Here is a 15,673-nt window from a genome sequence, read left to right on the forward strand (position 1 = left end):
TGTGCTCATCTACAGCATCAGGATAATTAGATAAAGCATATCTGCCTTCTCAAACCTACCATTTGAGCTGAATAAAAGCACAGCAGCAGCAGCTACCACGCTGTGCTGGGTGACAGTGGGCTGTCAATGGCAAATGGTTACAGGACAGCTGGCCAAGAAAGAACATGCTGGCCAAAGAAGGAAGAAGAGATTCTGCAATCTTGTCTTTTCACTAAAAAGGCACACTCATTGATTATCTTTCAATCTTTTCCATTGGCCTCCTCCCTCTCAAGAGCTGTGGGGTTTTTTTCCCTTCCTAATCTCTGCTAGGCCAGGAAGACCAACTTGCTTGGATTTGTTAATCTCATACCCAGAAAGTACCAGATTCCTCCCTCTAAATTCTAGCTGTAGCCTCAACTAAGAGAGAAGTCCAGCTCAATTCCAGGCAGAAATGTGTCAGAATATGCACATAATTCAGGAAACAAGCCCCCAAAATCTGTCCTGCACAGGTTATATAGAGGCTTCTAGTTCTTCTGAACATACTTCCCACCCTTTGATCGTGGCTGTCAGGCTGCTTAAAAAAGGCAGCCTCCTCTTCCAAGGGCTGTGGCACCAGGGGCTGCATGCTAAACTTCCTTCACCCAGTAAAGGTAAGGAACAGTGCTGGTAAAATTTGGTTTATAACTGAGTTTGGATATTTGCATGTTATTTTTAATCTTGAACAACATTCCAATGACAGACTCTTGAGAGAAACTGCTACAACATGAATTAAATACAGGTCCTTCCTCACCCATTACTTGCTGATAAAATATTGACAAGGTGCCTGTGGAGTTTCTTCATGCCCCTTATAAAAAACACTGTAATATTAAACCTACGTTGTTTGTTCTAGCTGTTGATTATTTTTCTTCTTCCTTGGAGGCTTCTTCTTCTTTGGCTTGCTGGCATTCTGGTTATTCTGTTTGTTGTTCACACCAAAGTGCCCTGCTGAGATATCGCTCTGGAGAAGGTTAACCAAGAGTGGACTTGTGAGCGTCACATCTTTATTGACAGGAAACACAGGATTCTGCCCACAGGAAACCTGATTCCCATTGGGAGTTCCACTAAACCCCGTACTGAAAGGCAGCCCATGGCCAGAGAAATGACTCCCTGAAGCATTGTTGTTTCCTTGCATTCCTTGCATATGAGAAGGCACCATGTTTGGCTGCTGCACAGGAACCTCAGGTAACATCTGTGTCAAGTTCCCATCGTTGTTTGCTGTGGTAGCAGTATCCCCAAGTTGCTGAGAGATGTGAGGACCAGGTCCAGTGGGTCTTAAAACTTGCCCTTGAATTCCCATCACCTGAGAAGGATTCCCATTCACGGGGCCTTGCTGTGCCATCATCTGCCCAGTGAACTGCACCATATTTCCTTGCATGTTTGGGGTTGGTCCTCTCATCAGTTGAGCTGGCCCCGTCATAACATTGGACTGGTTTTGGGTATTAAAAGGCTGTTTATTTCCTTGCATCTGAGTGGTCATCATCTGTTCCATCATTGAGTTTTGCTGTAGCAAGACCTGGCCCTGAGGTCCCATCATCTGATTGTGTGTGGACATCATCTGCTGTCCCTGCTGGGGAATCATCTGTTTGGGTGGGGTCATCCTTTGAGGAGAGGGACCAAGATTTTGGTTTTGAGGTGTCACCATCATCTGGCCTTGTGGCATGAGCTGAGTTCGAGAAAGTATCATCTGGTTTTGAGGGTTCAGCGATCCCTGAGCCTGAATGTTCACCATCTGTCCTTGAGAGGACACGATTTGCTGATGCATCCCCATAAGCTGGGACTGTGGTCCTTGCTGAGGCTGTCCCTGCATGTTGCCCATGTTAACCTGTGGCACCCCACTAGCACCAGCCTGCTGGTTGTTCATATTTCCATGAAGTCCCATTAGATTGGTCTGCATCATATTTGCTGGGCCATGTGCTGCTTGCATCTGAGTTTGAGGAGGTCCAGATCCTTGGCCACCTTAAGAAAATAAAAAGAAAATACCAGTAAGACACTAACTGGATTGGTGTAAGAGTTTTCACACCTTTAACTGTTGAGTACTCCAAAAGTCCCTTTTCCAATAAACTGGTGTATCTCATATATTTGCAGTCCTGGGATGCAGAGTTTGATGCTACAGACACGTGTTAGTTGTCAAAACAGAATATCATACACCTCAAAATAAACACTTGGGCTGGTATTTCCCCTGTATCCCTCTGCAGAAGACAGAACAGAAACTTAATTTCAGTTGTTATCTGCACCTAGGTTTGAAAACCTTCCATAATGTCACCTAACTCAGCAGAGTAATTCCTAACCAAAATGAGCTTCAAACCCTGAGGTTACTTTATAATGGGTTAAAGAATAAATGCACAGAGTACTGATGAAATGACATCATCAGGGTATCCATAATCCAGCCAAAGGACTAATAATTGAATTGTTAAATTGAGACATTTGTGAATTAAAGATTTCATTTTCACACTTTAAGCAGACTTTCAAAATTTTTGAAGGAAGTAACAAGTAATCTTTTCAAAGCAGAACAAGATATTTTGCTATTCTGCTTCTAGGATAATTACACTTTTTTTTTTTTTTCTGGACAAGAAGTTCCTTTTGTGTTGTATCTTTATTACCCCTTGCCTCCAAGTTGCAGTGTTACCTTCCATTCAATTTCTGAACAGCTACTTCTGAAGCCCAGACCCACAGTCCTCATCAATAATAGTTGGGTTTTGAGAAACATGAGCAGCCTTATGCTTTTCTTTTCCTTATCCAGCACTACACCCAGAGTGCTGCTGCAGTCCCAGGCAGCAGCTCCCTGTTGATGGCAGGAGTTGAATGGCTTGGGACCCGTGTGACACAGGAAAAGGCACCATGTGCTACAAATGGAAAGTGGAAAAGGCTGAGGAAGGCCCCAGTGCAGTCAGACCTGTGTGCTGCACGTTCTGGCTGGTTGGCAGCTGCGGTGCTCCGCTGTTCCCTGGTGTTCCTGGAGCTGTGGAAGGCACCTGACCTTGCAGGAAGTTCTGGTTAGCCTGGCCTGCAGGGAACCCCGGGGGGAGCCGCTTGGGCATTCCTGAACACGAGAATTTTCTGATTAGTTAGTATGGAAAAGGGGAAGGAAAAAATAGACAAAATCTGTAATTGGAGAATACCTTTGAGTCTGTGCCATCATGTGACACGTTTAGGCAGCAATTGTTTTTTGCCAATATACAAAATCCACTGAAGACATTCATAGTTCTTACCTGTGCAATAATTCTGCCTAACAAATTACTATGACTAATTTCAAACTATAATTTCAGTACAAAACTTACTGCCCAGAGAAGGTGAAAAGTCCACGTCTGACCTTTCAGAAACTAGAACTTTAAGTAACGTGGTTTGTTGCTTTCTGCTCTCCCGCATCTCTTAGCATGCCCTTAACTTATTTCATGTACACAAGCACAAATAACTGGTATTTTTGCTAGTGATGTGCTCCTCTCACCAACTCTGACACACCAGGCACACACTCCTTATCAGTGCTGCTGTGTGCACACAAACCCAAAGGGTCTTTTCATCCCAGAGTGGGCTGAGGAACCCCATGGTCCAGTACATCCAGACCTGCTGCTCCTTCAAGTAACTCTGCTATTCCTGCTGCAAGAGCAAGGAATTCTGTCAGGCCCCTATGTGGCACAACACCCACACTTTGGCACATCCAAACATCACTGCTGCCCTGGGACAGAGAGAAAAACCTCCCCTCTACCTGCCAACATGAGCAGCAGCACAGATGGATTTTAGAGAACTCAGTTCTTTTTAACTCACTGTCCACACAATGCCTCAGACTTTAAGGCAACCCTGCCCACCGCCCCCTTTATTTTCCTGACCCAGTGCCAGAATGTGACTTCAGTTCCTTCTGCAGTTACAGCTTTCTTGCACACCTAATTGTACTACTTGTGCTAATTATCTGGTCTTAGGTTGTAATTAATATTTCAAGGTAATCAGGTCTATAGGTCAAACACCAAATATATTTACAAATACAGAAACAGACTTCTTGAAACACCACATCACTCCAGTTTTAGTTCTGCGAAACTTTCAGGGAAGTTTTGCACATAGGAATGCTTCAACTGAGAAAAAAAGAAAGTGTTAGCTTGGTCTCTTCCAAATCTGATATAAATTTTGATTTGCTAAATTGACTGTGTGAAATGCAAAGTGTTTGAATGCATTCATTTACACCAAACCTTTAAATGCAAGGTGGCTTAAAAATGGAAATATCTATAATGAAAAATTAACATATAAACTGCAGCAAAGAATGAGTATGCACAGAAGTCAGGCAAAAATCTCAGCAGTGGAAGCAACGCAGCTTTGCTAAAACCAAGGAATCCTGTCTTTTAAAATCAGCTGAGGGTACAGCTCACAGCAGGATTGTTGATTTTAGCAATAAGGTCTACAATAAGACCGAGTAACATATTTTGATGGTTTATTGTGGTGTCACATTTAACTCAAAAAAATTGAGGTTTGTTTGTAGTAGGTTTACTCAGGAAGCAGAACATGGTTCTTCTTTAGCCAAGCATATTCTGGCTAAAGGTCATGGCTAAGATTTCTGATGGGGACATATGGCTGGTGAGGCAAAACTGTAGGGAAATGTGACTATAATGAATAATGAATAACTGCTTCCAGAGGGAGACAAAACAAGATACACTAAGTGTAAGGCACTGGCAGATCCCAAGAGGAGAACATTGAAACAGAGAAAATTCATCTGACTTCAAACGAGACCCATGGTACAAACAGTGAAACCAAGAGGCTTGTCCACATCAGCAGACCAAGAAACAGGAATTCCTTACAGTGTTTTGACAGATTTTGGATGTACAACATGAGAATGCAAGAAACTAGAATGTATTTATGTGTGTGTAGGTAGACAAAGAATATGGCCCATATTTAATAAGTACATAAAGGAATTATTTCAAAGGCTTAAACAAGAACTGGTGTATGGGACCTGAGAACAGCCATCCAAGAGGAAGATGAACAAATGAGTGAGCAAAGAGAAGCACGACAAATCTGCATGGAAATACAAAGAGCTCAAGGGAAAAAAAACCACCAAGGACACAGAAGAGATCCTGGGACTGACAAAAGAAATTCCTTCATTGTTAGAGAAGAACTCTAGGAGTAGTAAGGAAAAGAAGTGAGTGCATTGGTCCAAAGAGGAAACTAAAGACAACACAGCCAAATGAGAAACTAAAACATCCCATAACCTCTTAATTTTAGGATAGGAAGTACAACAGCATGGCAACAATAGCTCTTTCCTCTTTATATGGGAAGAAATTGGTGACAAAGACAGGGTGAAGAAGAAATATCCACAGCTTAGAAAGGAAGATGCAAAACAATGCCTCGGTTCTTTAGAAAATGTAAATGGTGACAGAGGAAGCTGAAGAGAGAAAGAAAATTTGTTTGTTTTCATGACACTCTCTCGCAAAAAAATCCTCCCTTTCCCCCCCAAAAAGAACAACTCCCAACCTAAAAAAATCCCCACACCATCTCTGAACATCCTAAGCTTGCCTAAAGGCAACAGAAGAGCTGTCAACAGGACAACTGGCAGTAATAACAGTAATGCACACAGCAACTCCTCCCTGACCCTTCAGGCATCTCTGTGACACTGCAGGACAGAGAGAATAGAAACCAAGGGATGCTGATGCTCATTCACCAATACCCACCTCATACTCCATCTATTTGTTGATTCTGTCTCATAAAGGATCTTTTCAGAACTAACAGCAACATTAGTTCTTGCCACTTTATGCTTGGGTTTTTTTAAATAAAAGAAGATCTCAGTACTTCTTACCTCCTAAACCAGGGTGTAAACCTTGTGGACCTTGGTTTTGCTGCTGCATCACCATGAAGTTGGGGGGTACATTCCCCTGTTGCACCATAGGATTACGACTAGGAGAACTGACAGGCTGCTGGAATCCCTGGGGAAGTGTGCTACTCTGGGGAGGCCTTGGTCCCAGCTGCTGCTGTGTCTGGTTAACAGTTGGAGATGAGGCAGGAGAGCCCTGCTGGAAGGAGGAGGGAGAGGAAGCAGGAGACTTGTTGGTCAGGTGGGGTTGTTGTAGTGGTGTAGGAACCCGTGAGGGCCCTCCCTGAAGGCTTTTCATTTGAGGAGCAGTAAACTGGCCAGGATTGCTCATCTGGGGAAAGTTTGAGTGAGCCTGGGAAGCTTGCTGGCTTCCAAAAGGATATGGAGGTGGAGGATGAGTAGGAGTTTGTACTGTAGCTAGAGATGGTCTTGCTTGAAGCTGCTGCTGCATTTGTCCAGGCAACGGGGCCTTTTTCCAACCCTGGTTTACTGTCAGTGTACCCAGTGCTCCCTGGGTTGGAGGAGGCTGAAGTGCTCCAGAAGGAAGGTGGTTCCAGCCAGGGGGAACTGGAACCTGTGCTGGTGAAGTGAATGAAGGTCGAATACCCTGCTGTGGCTGCTGATGTGGCTGGGGAGGCCGACTCTGCAACTGCTGCTGCTGTAGCTGCTGAAAGTTGGCTGAGTTCATCTGCCTGTTTACAGGAACTGACTGCATTGAATGGAGCTGGGGAGCTAAAGATCCAGATGGATGATTTTGCTGCTGTATATTTAGCCCAGATAAGAGTGGGTCCATTGCATCTATTAAAATAGCAAAGAAAAACAATAAAAAAAAGTAACCTACTGTAGACAAAACCCATCACAAAACAAGAAAGGCTAAATTGCTTGCTTGCATTTCCTGATTCTGCATAAAATGTCATGTTCCAGAGAAGCCAGGTCTTATCAATTTATATCCTCTAAAATAAAGCACAACAGCCCCACAATGCTACAGACTGATGTGAGCCCTCTACACACTTAGAACTGCAGAATCACACAGTATCTCAGCTGGAACAACCATTGAGCCCAAATCCCTGCTCCTGGCAGGACCATCTAAAACTAAACCACAGGACTAAGAGCATCATCCAGACACTCCCTGAACTCTGTCAGGCTTGGTGCCATGACCACTTCCCTGGGGAGGCTGTGAAGAATAAACCCTAAACATTCACACCTACCAGACCCCTGATCCTTAAACTACCAGTCCATCCACCCTTCCTGAAAAGAGGGGAAAAAAGAGCACCAGAAATATTCCTGCCTCGTTGAACTAATCCTTCTCTTACCTCTGGCTAAACATAAAGCTCAGTCACAACAGTTCAACTGCAAAAATACCACTGCCATTGCTCAACACATTTGAACAAAATACCAAGTAAGCTGATGATTTATTAAGCACCCAAATTATTTGAAAAAATTTAACAGATTAAGGGGGAAGGCAAGTTTTCACAGGAAGAGTAGCTCCCAGAAAGGCAGGGAAAATGTTCCAGAACAATTCTGGAGTACTCTCAGGAATACACACTCAAGCCTGTGTGCTGAAGAATCAACATTTAAGAACATTTTCAGATCAGTACTATGACTAAATTTTACCACCTGGCTGTGAGGAAGGCCGAGGTGTTCGTGGCTGCAGCTCAGCACTAGCACCACTTGCCACCATAGAGGAGGGCACATTTCCACCCTGGGACATCATGACAGCTGCAGCATTGCTCATTCTTATTAAACCTTAAAAAATAAAAATAGAAATTATCAAGTCTTGCAGTTACATAGAGAAGAATTTCAGAATTTTTTCCTTTAAAAAGAAAAAATCATATTTGTCAGTAAAACATTTCTTTAGACTTCAAGAATTGTTTGTCCAAAATAACCTGAGGACACACCTCTCTGTCTGAAAGCTCAGATTCCCTGGTATCAAACAAGTTCAGGTCATGCTGTAGCTCTTTCTTTAACACTAAATTTTTAAAAAGAGTACAAAAGGAAACACTACTGACTCATGAATTAATGTGAGCCTGACTTGCCACTGAAAGCACCAAGTGACAAGATTGTATCAAAGCTGTACATGGAGCTCAGGCTTTTGCAAGATCTGAAACTAGAAAGTAACTGAGGTGTTGCAAGAGAGAAAAAAATTCCATGTTTTACTTCCACAGGCTGCTATTTTCTAAAATGATTGCTATTGTTGCCCTGTTGGTTATACTGCTGTTATGTTGTTGACCTGCAGAGAGGAAATAAAGGCACTGATCAGCACAGTGGAGAGCAGAGCCCTTCTTTAAATGTTTTAAAGGACAAAGATTTCACTACTGTGTAATTAGGTTTTTACAAAGGCAAAATGTTCTTTCCATTCCTTCTCCTCAACAGCCACTAATGCATCTTAGATAAACTGACCAAAAATGCTCCTGCTTTAATTGCTTTAAATCCTATTTACTAAAATATTAGTTATTTTGCCCTATGAGTCAGCTATTTTAATAAATTACATAGTAGCTTTCTTTGTAAAAAGTCTTTGTAAAATCTGAATTTTGTAGCTGAAAATTCCTTATGCATATACAAAGCTCTAAAATACAGTTTGATCAACTACACCTCTCCACAAAAATTCCTTCTTTACGATCAGACCTCAGAAGTTTATCAGAAAATAAAATGAGAGAGTAACAATGACAGTCCTGTACTTCCCATAATTCTAACGGATTTAATCTAAGTCAGTTTATTGTACACTGAATAAAGACTTATGCACATTTCCATAAAGGGAACCAAACAGAACGCTGTGAAAATTTGTGCATATTTCAAAGTGAATTCACTATACTCAACTCATGTGCTTTAAAAGGCTTTATGTGAAAAAACCCCAACCAACCAACTAACCAACAAAACCCCAAACCACTACACCCTCAAAATACCTGAAAACAAACAAACTGGCCCCACCAAAATCACTCCAATGCTTGTGGGACACAATGCAGCCAACAAGTTATTTACATAACACCGAACATGGTTTGACAGCGCAGAACAAGAACAGACATTAATTTAAATGGCCATTACAATTCTGCAAACAATAGCTGCTGTAAGCAGTAGTTTCATTAGTCCAGCAGCAGATTTCTGAGTGTCTGAAGCTGCACAAAGGCAGCTGAGGGGATTTACCTTGCCCCCCCTGCATGGGGAACCCCGTGTCCATGCGCATGGCGCTGCTCGCTCCCAGGGGCCCGTTGATCCGCACATCCTGGCTCCTGCTCTGGGCTAAGGCCAAGTTGATAGCACCTTCCCCTAAAGCAATGCACAGGGTGGGTGAACAGAAGAGACAGAAAAGCAGAACACAGACATTTGCAAAAGGACATGTAAGAAACGCTGAGGAAGGAAGAAGAGGCTCCACCTCCACTGTGCACTTTAGAAGGACACTTACACATCACACCATCCTTCTGGATTCAGTTTTAAGAAAACCAAATGTCATGACAAGCATTACCTGCCCTTGGTTTCATCCTGAGGGTGCTCCTGGACAACTGTCCAGAATGGATAGTGTAACAGTGAAATCCACTGAAAACTTGCCTTAAAGACAGCCTCATATGAAACAACAGGGAAAGAAAATGAGCCAACCCTTTCCTAAGTCAACACACAGAAAACATTTTCCAGGAGGGTTCCTGATGCCCAGAGCATTTTCAGGTTTCATTTTTATTCGTAGTAAATTTTATTCTTGAAAGAATAAAAGTCCTGGGCTATCTTTTTCACTAAAGCTAAAGTAGTAACTTAGAAGTTTTGCAACATTAACCAAGTACACAAAACTGCTTTTTGAGTCTGCTTAAATGTGAGCTTTGGAAGCAGATTTGGTGTGAAATACCTTCAATCTGAACTGAGAGAATGCCCAGGTCTCGGAGCTGTTGGTTGTTGTTCTGAGCCAGGATTCGCAGCCGCTCGGCTGCTTCCCGGGGGATGTTGAAGGTGACACGGACACTGTTCCAAGGCTCTATCTTCTGCACTTTTAACTTGTTGGATTCTTAACAGAAAAACAACCAAAGTCAGTGCAAAGGCAGTTTTTAAACATGTCTGATGAAACAACTTGGTTAAAAAGTTGAAAAAAATGAAACAGTTTTTGGCTTTGAAAATTGCCAGTGCTTAGTCACAGGTACAGGAAATTTTTCCCCACACAGGTGTACAGTGACCAATGCTGCCAAACCACATCAGGGATTTTCCAAAAAATTAGCAGTAAAAAAACTACTCAATGATAACCAATGCAACAGACGACACCCTCACTTGATAGTATTACTCAAAAATTGAAATATTCTGTGGATAAACTACTTTGGAAAGATAAGAAAATATCTAATAAAACAGATTTCATACAATTATAGGTATTAGGTTTGGGTTGGAAGGGACCTTAAAGCCCAATCCATTCCACTCCCTGCCATGGGCAGGGACACCTCCCACTAGACCAGGGTGCTCCAATCCCCATCCAACCTGGCCTTGGGCACTGCCAGGGATCCAGGGGCAGCCACAGCTGCTCTGGGCACCCTGTGCCAGGGCCTCCCCACCCTCCCAGGGAACAATTCCTTCCCAGTATCCCATCCATCCCTGCCCTCTGGCACTGGGAAGCCATTCCCTGTGTCCTGTCCCTCCAGCCCTTGTCCCCAGTCCCTCTGCAGCTCTCCTGGAGCCCCTTTAGGCCCTGCAAGGGGCTCTGAGCTCTCCCTGCGGCCTCCTCTCCTCCAGGTGAGCACCCCCAGCTCTCCCAGCCTGGCTCCAGAGCAGAGAGGCCCCAGCCCTGTGATACAGTACATTTGTTTGGGAACCAGATGAATGAGGGGAAAAAACTGACTACAGGAGTGAAACACTTGAAATATTTGCTCTAAAAATGCTTGTGAAACTTTTTTTTTTTTTTTTTTTTTTTTTACAAGGCCAGTGCCAACAGAGTCCTAGCAGTATTTCATTGATTTCTACCTTATTATTTAGTTTTCTGGGTAGGTATTTCATATCCACTGCCAAAAATGTCTCAAAGTCATGCAAAATACTTACTTGCACGTTTTCTGAAAGCCTGTTCTACACATGAGTGTTTCTACATAGACCAGTGGTTTTCAAAGTAACAGCAAAAAGGTTGGGCAGTTATGTTGGATACATTATCCAAAGTGGTACCTACCTAAATGATTGCTACAAAATGCAGTTAAGGATAGTTAAAAACACAGCACCCAATATAGCTTTATAAGTTTCCAGTTTCTATCTTCCTGTAAAGAAAGTTCCTCTCAAAACAGAAAGCATTGACCCAAATTTTCATCAGCCAGCTCCTCCACTGTAACCTTAGATTTACTCAACATTTGCTACCTTTTGGAGTCTGAAAAACATGTTAGTTAAGAATGCCAGCACTCATTCCTACTTAGGAATCTCTTGTTCACCACTAATTCACCAAGCCCCTTTTGCTGCTACAGTAACAGAATTATTAAATTCATCCTCGTTCTACCTATAAGCCTGTTTTTGGCTGGGAACATGTCAGGAGGAGTTTTAAAATCTCCTTTTGTGGAGGTTTGAACAGTCCCATTTTCTCTGTTATTAATGTCCCAATATTTAACACAGAAAAATTGTATTATCAGTTTTGGTATTTCTATGTATTTGTACCCAGGTTTCTCATTTTTCAAACACTGCATCTGCCAAGATAACCCCATGTTATTTACTAACTCCACATTCAGGATATCCTATTTTGCTCTGAATCAGTTTAAATAACTTCTCACATGGATAATTTTCAAATTAGCTTGACATTGATTTTAAAAATTTGCTTTCTCAGCTGAGGTCTGAATCATGTTTATTAATCCTGGCATTAATATTTATAACAGACTCAGCATGCAGATGCCTCTGTGTAACAAAGGTGACTACGTGCAGCAACAGACTGAATAGATGTCAAAAACTACACAATTCATCTGTGGAATTACACACATCCCTTCACACCAGTAACCATCTGTTAGTTTACATCTACTGCCAACTGTTTGTAAGATACAGCTCAAAACTGTAGTATTTCTTCATAGTATTTTTTTCTTATCCCAGCTTTTTTATCTCCCTGAGCAAGAACAGCAAGAACCCAACAAACTGATGCCAGCTGACTACATGGACAAACTTGAAAGAAAGGAATAAAGTGACAAAGAAATTCAGTTTGGTTCTTGAGGAGTAATGTGTTATTTTTCTGAAAAGGTGTTTGACACTGTTGAAGAAAACAGTCACGGCTACCTAACTGAGCAGCCATCAATAATCAGCCTAAGACCTTTTGCAAGGAAGTTCAGACAGGATTTTCCAGATCTAAACATGCTGGCAAAAGATGTCCCAAAAAGCCTGCTATCAGTGACGTGCCATGGAGCTGCTCCCAGAGCTGGGTGAGCATTCAGGGGTACATGAGGGCACTCCCCCACCCCCAACACAAACCAATCAATCAATCAGGAAGGGTAGGTCAGAAAAAGGCAGTAATATCACAGGTACTGGAGAATGAACACATTCTCAGATGAACTGCAGTAGTTTAAAATGGATGGTTTGGGCAGTAAAACACATCTCCTGTGTGAACCAGCCTGGTTTCACTTTCATATAACACAGTCGTGTAATAGAGGGACATGAAAGAGAATAAAACCAGGCAAAATGTGGAAACAGAAGAGAAATGAAGGAACTTGCTAAATAAATCAGTTTCAAACAACAAACCCACTGCAGACACTTGCAGTCTACATTTCTGAGAAGAACAGCTCACAAATTCACTAAGAATAACCCCAACCAATATCATAACAAACTAAGTAGCTCAAACCCAATATAAACTACTTTTTGTGCAAGTACCCTGACTACCTAAATAAGCTTTTTAAGGACAGCTGAAAAGTGACAAGAAGGTGCATTACCCATGTGTAAAAGGCCAGGCACATTCTCCAGTATGGTATCCAGCTTCTGTTCAAAGTCTCTGTCACTTATATTTCCTTTAAAAGCTACAAAGATTGTGGAATCCCCAGGAGCAGCCTCCTGTTTCAGTTCATCTTCCTCCAGTCCTGAATCAAAATCCACCTCTAAGTCTTCCATAGCTGAGGAGTACAAGGAGGCATATGTATCTTTTAAGTTAGGTAGATCATCCAAAACCATTGTTTCCAACAATGGGAGCCTGTCAGACGTCAAGGTGATGCTTGGAAGGGAAAAAAAGAATTATAATACATATAATAATAATTGTGTAAGGACATTAACAGCTGCTTTCAGTGGAACATTTGGTCATTGCCAGAAAAACCTACCTGGTGACCCAATGTTGGGCTCCGTGAGACCAACTGTGTGAGGCTGCAAATGGTGGCCATGGCAGTGTCTGAGCTGTTTCTCCACTAGGACAAACAGAAGGGGTTTCCTGACAGAATCCTGCTGCACGGGACTTGAGAAGTATTCCAGTTGATCTAAAAGACAGACAGGTAGAAAGGAAGGTAGAGGATAAAAAATCAGAGGAAAATGAATTCTATTCATCTCCATATCATAGAGGGGACAAGCAGGCATCTGGTACCAATGCTGCAGTGCCTGACTGCTGGGAGACTGTAAAACTACTCACAGCAATAGCTGAATTATAGAATGATAAGGAGAACCACCAAATTCACTTTTAGAGACTGCAGATGCAATAGGTGCAAAGCACTAAGAAAGCCACAGCACATGTTTACCAGGAGAAATGTAGCATTTGACAAATATTTTACTCCCACCCAGGGAAATCTCAGGCATAATGTGCCAACTTTCTTAAAGTTTGTAAAGATTTAGGTGTTTTCAGCTTCTTAGGCACATAACAACCTGAAATCTGCTCCCCCTGTCACAGCCCACAACTCTCCCCATGCCCCCACATCGTGCTCAGATAACAATGAATTCAGTAAGCCAAGTCCCACACCTGATGGATTTTGCTTAATAAAAAGTCTAAACTTTGCAATGAATTTTGCCATTATGACATTAATCTATGCTGTTACAGAAGTACAATCTATGATAAAATTATCCCAAAACTTCCAGTGGTCACCACCAATGTTAAGATACACATTTTCCCACTCCATCACAAGGGCAATGGCACTACCCTTTCCAGGTGAGACATCTGCTCTAACACTCAGCACTTTGCAAGTATTGCTAAAATATTCAAACCATCTGTAGAAACAGCCAAAAAAGGGACCTGTTCCTGACCACCATTGTCAAAACCAAATCAATTCACCAGCCAGGACTGTCAAGACCTCATAACTCCAAAGCTGTGGGTATTTGGCACAACTCACCCAGAAGGTTTAGCTCAGGACAACAGACCCTTTAACAGGATACAGATTGGGGTTTTGGCAGAGGTTCAAGTTCCCAACACAAATTAAAACCACAACTTTGAGATTAAAGGTGAGCTGCAGATACTGGCCGGAAAACAGCCCTTTCTAATAAAAAAATCTAACAATGTTAGACAAGTGCAGATTCAACTCTGCACTGTTTGCACACTCACATAATGCTGCTGAAGGGACAATATCACAAAGGAAAAACCAGGGACTTGGAAGCCACAAAATCCCCTCAGCTTTTTGGTCAGATCTCTACACATATACTCACTATATTTCAAAAATACAGGTTTTTTCTTCCTTGCAACCCTACCCCACACCAGGCAATCCAACAGCACTAAGGAATAATCCCCTATTTTACATGCAGTTACTCTCTCATCCTGCAGCACCAGCCTTCATCCTCAAATCTCAGATTAAAAACTGAGCTAATTTTGTCTCACAAGCTCTTCTGCAGCCCTGCATCAGAAAATAAGTTTAATGTTTCACAGGCACTGATCTGTTTCCACAGTGCTTTCATATACTTATTATTCCCATGGAAATTTTCAAGATGGGCAATAGAGAAAGAAATTTTAAAAATTCATTACCAGGTGAACACAGAGACAATTAAATCTTCTTTTTTTCCCCAGACTCCTTGCTGCTCAGCTCTGTGTCTAAATTACTGCTCTGAGTGTTTGGCACCTCCATTAAGTCAAACTCCTCAGTGCCATGTCAGGTGCCCAGATAATGAGAATCACAATTGATAGGAGTCTGTGGATGTTTTAACTGATTTTCACACAATTTCTTGGACAGATAACTTCCTTACCCAAGCTGGCTTTACACCAACCAGGAGAGCAGGCCTTCTCCTCCTGTGTTCCTACATCTTTCATTCCACATCCACTGACCCCAGGGAGGGAGGAGCTGGGAGTCCTACACAAATGGCCTTTTTAATGACCAAGCACAGCCATTCTGTGCGAGGAATGAGGCAAACATCCTGTGAAATATAAGCACTATATTTTGAGGAAAATAACACAGAACATGATTTGTCAGAAAGTCTTGAGTAAATTTTTTAGGGAGAGAAATCTCAGCTCAAAATACAGGCTCTTACGTGTTGAAAAGGTACAACTACTTGGAGGTGATGGGGTGTTGCACCTGCAGCAAGAAACATGAGTACACCTGACAATCCCTAACACCAAAGAAATAAGAATTTATCTACAAGAACACAAACATTTCAAGTCTTTATTTGAATGGAAGTGTCTGAAGCCTCCATCTTCCCTGTGAAAGAGCAGAACACCCCCAGACTGCTTAAATCATGGTTTTTAAGCAATTCATAAAAATGCTGCAGCTTAGACCAAATTTCAGCAACCTCATCTCAGTGTGCTAAAATCTGACAGGATTTGTTGAAGTTATGGCCGTTTGTAAATGCTATAAAAATCGAGTTTTCTAAATCCCAAAGGACCATGGGCCTTGTTTCACTTGACTCAGAGAATCACAGGACCACAGGGATATGGTGAGGGAAGGAAACAAACCAAGACCAAGCTTTACATTTTACATCCCAGATGAGCATATATAGCTACAGCTCCCATTGCATTTTTTCTTTACATCATGCTCCTCAAGGATCTCTGCTACATTCATC

The 15,673-nt window shown here is 42.2% G+C and overlaps 1 protein-coding gene across 7 annotated transcripts in view; it reads right to left on the minus strand.

The window, feature by feature from the left end:
• The window catches only part of NCOA6 (nuclear receptor coactivator 6), a 44,318-nt gene that overhangs the window by 19,063 nt on the left and 9,582 nt on the right, over window positions 1–15,673 (minus strand). For 2 of the 7 annotated variants that reach the window (XM_082292876.1, XM_082292877.1), the window contains exons 3-10: window positions 13,030–13,182; window positions 12,652–12,926; window positions 9,639–9,794; window positions 8,948–9,070; window positions 7,424–7,552; window positions 5,792–6,604; window positions 2,912–3,058; window positions 855–1,974 (exon numbers count right to left, since the gene is read on the minus strand). In XM_082292876.1, the coding sequence (XP_082149002.1) occupies window positions 855–1,974; window positions 2,912–3,058; window positions 5,792–6,604; window positions 7,424–7,552; window positions 8,948–9,070; window positions 9,639–9,794; window positions 12,652–12,886 (2,723 nt within the window). In that variant the 5' untranslated portion in view covers window positions 12,887–12,926; window positions 13,030–13,182. The remainder of the gene's footprint in view (window positions 1–854; window positions 1,975–2,911; window positions 3,059–5,791; window positions 6,605–7,423; window positions 7,553–8,947; window positions 9,071–9,638; window positions 9,795–12,651; window positions 12,927–13,029; window positions 13,183–15,673) is intronic. The other 5 variants (XM_082292879.1, XM_082292878.1, XM_082292880.1 and 2 more) reach the window with 5 other exon arrangements.

Source organism: Coloeus monedula (genome assembly GCF_965178545.1).
Source record: "Coloeus monedula genome assembly, chromosome: 17".
NCBI classification, from domain to species: Eukaryota; Metazoa; Chordata; class Aves; order Passeriformes; family Corvidae; genus Coloeus; species Coloeus monedula.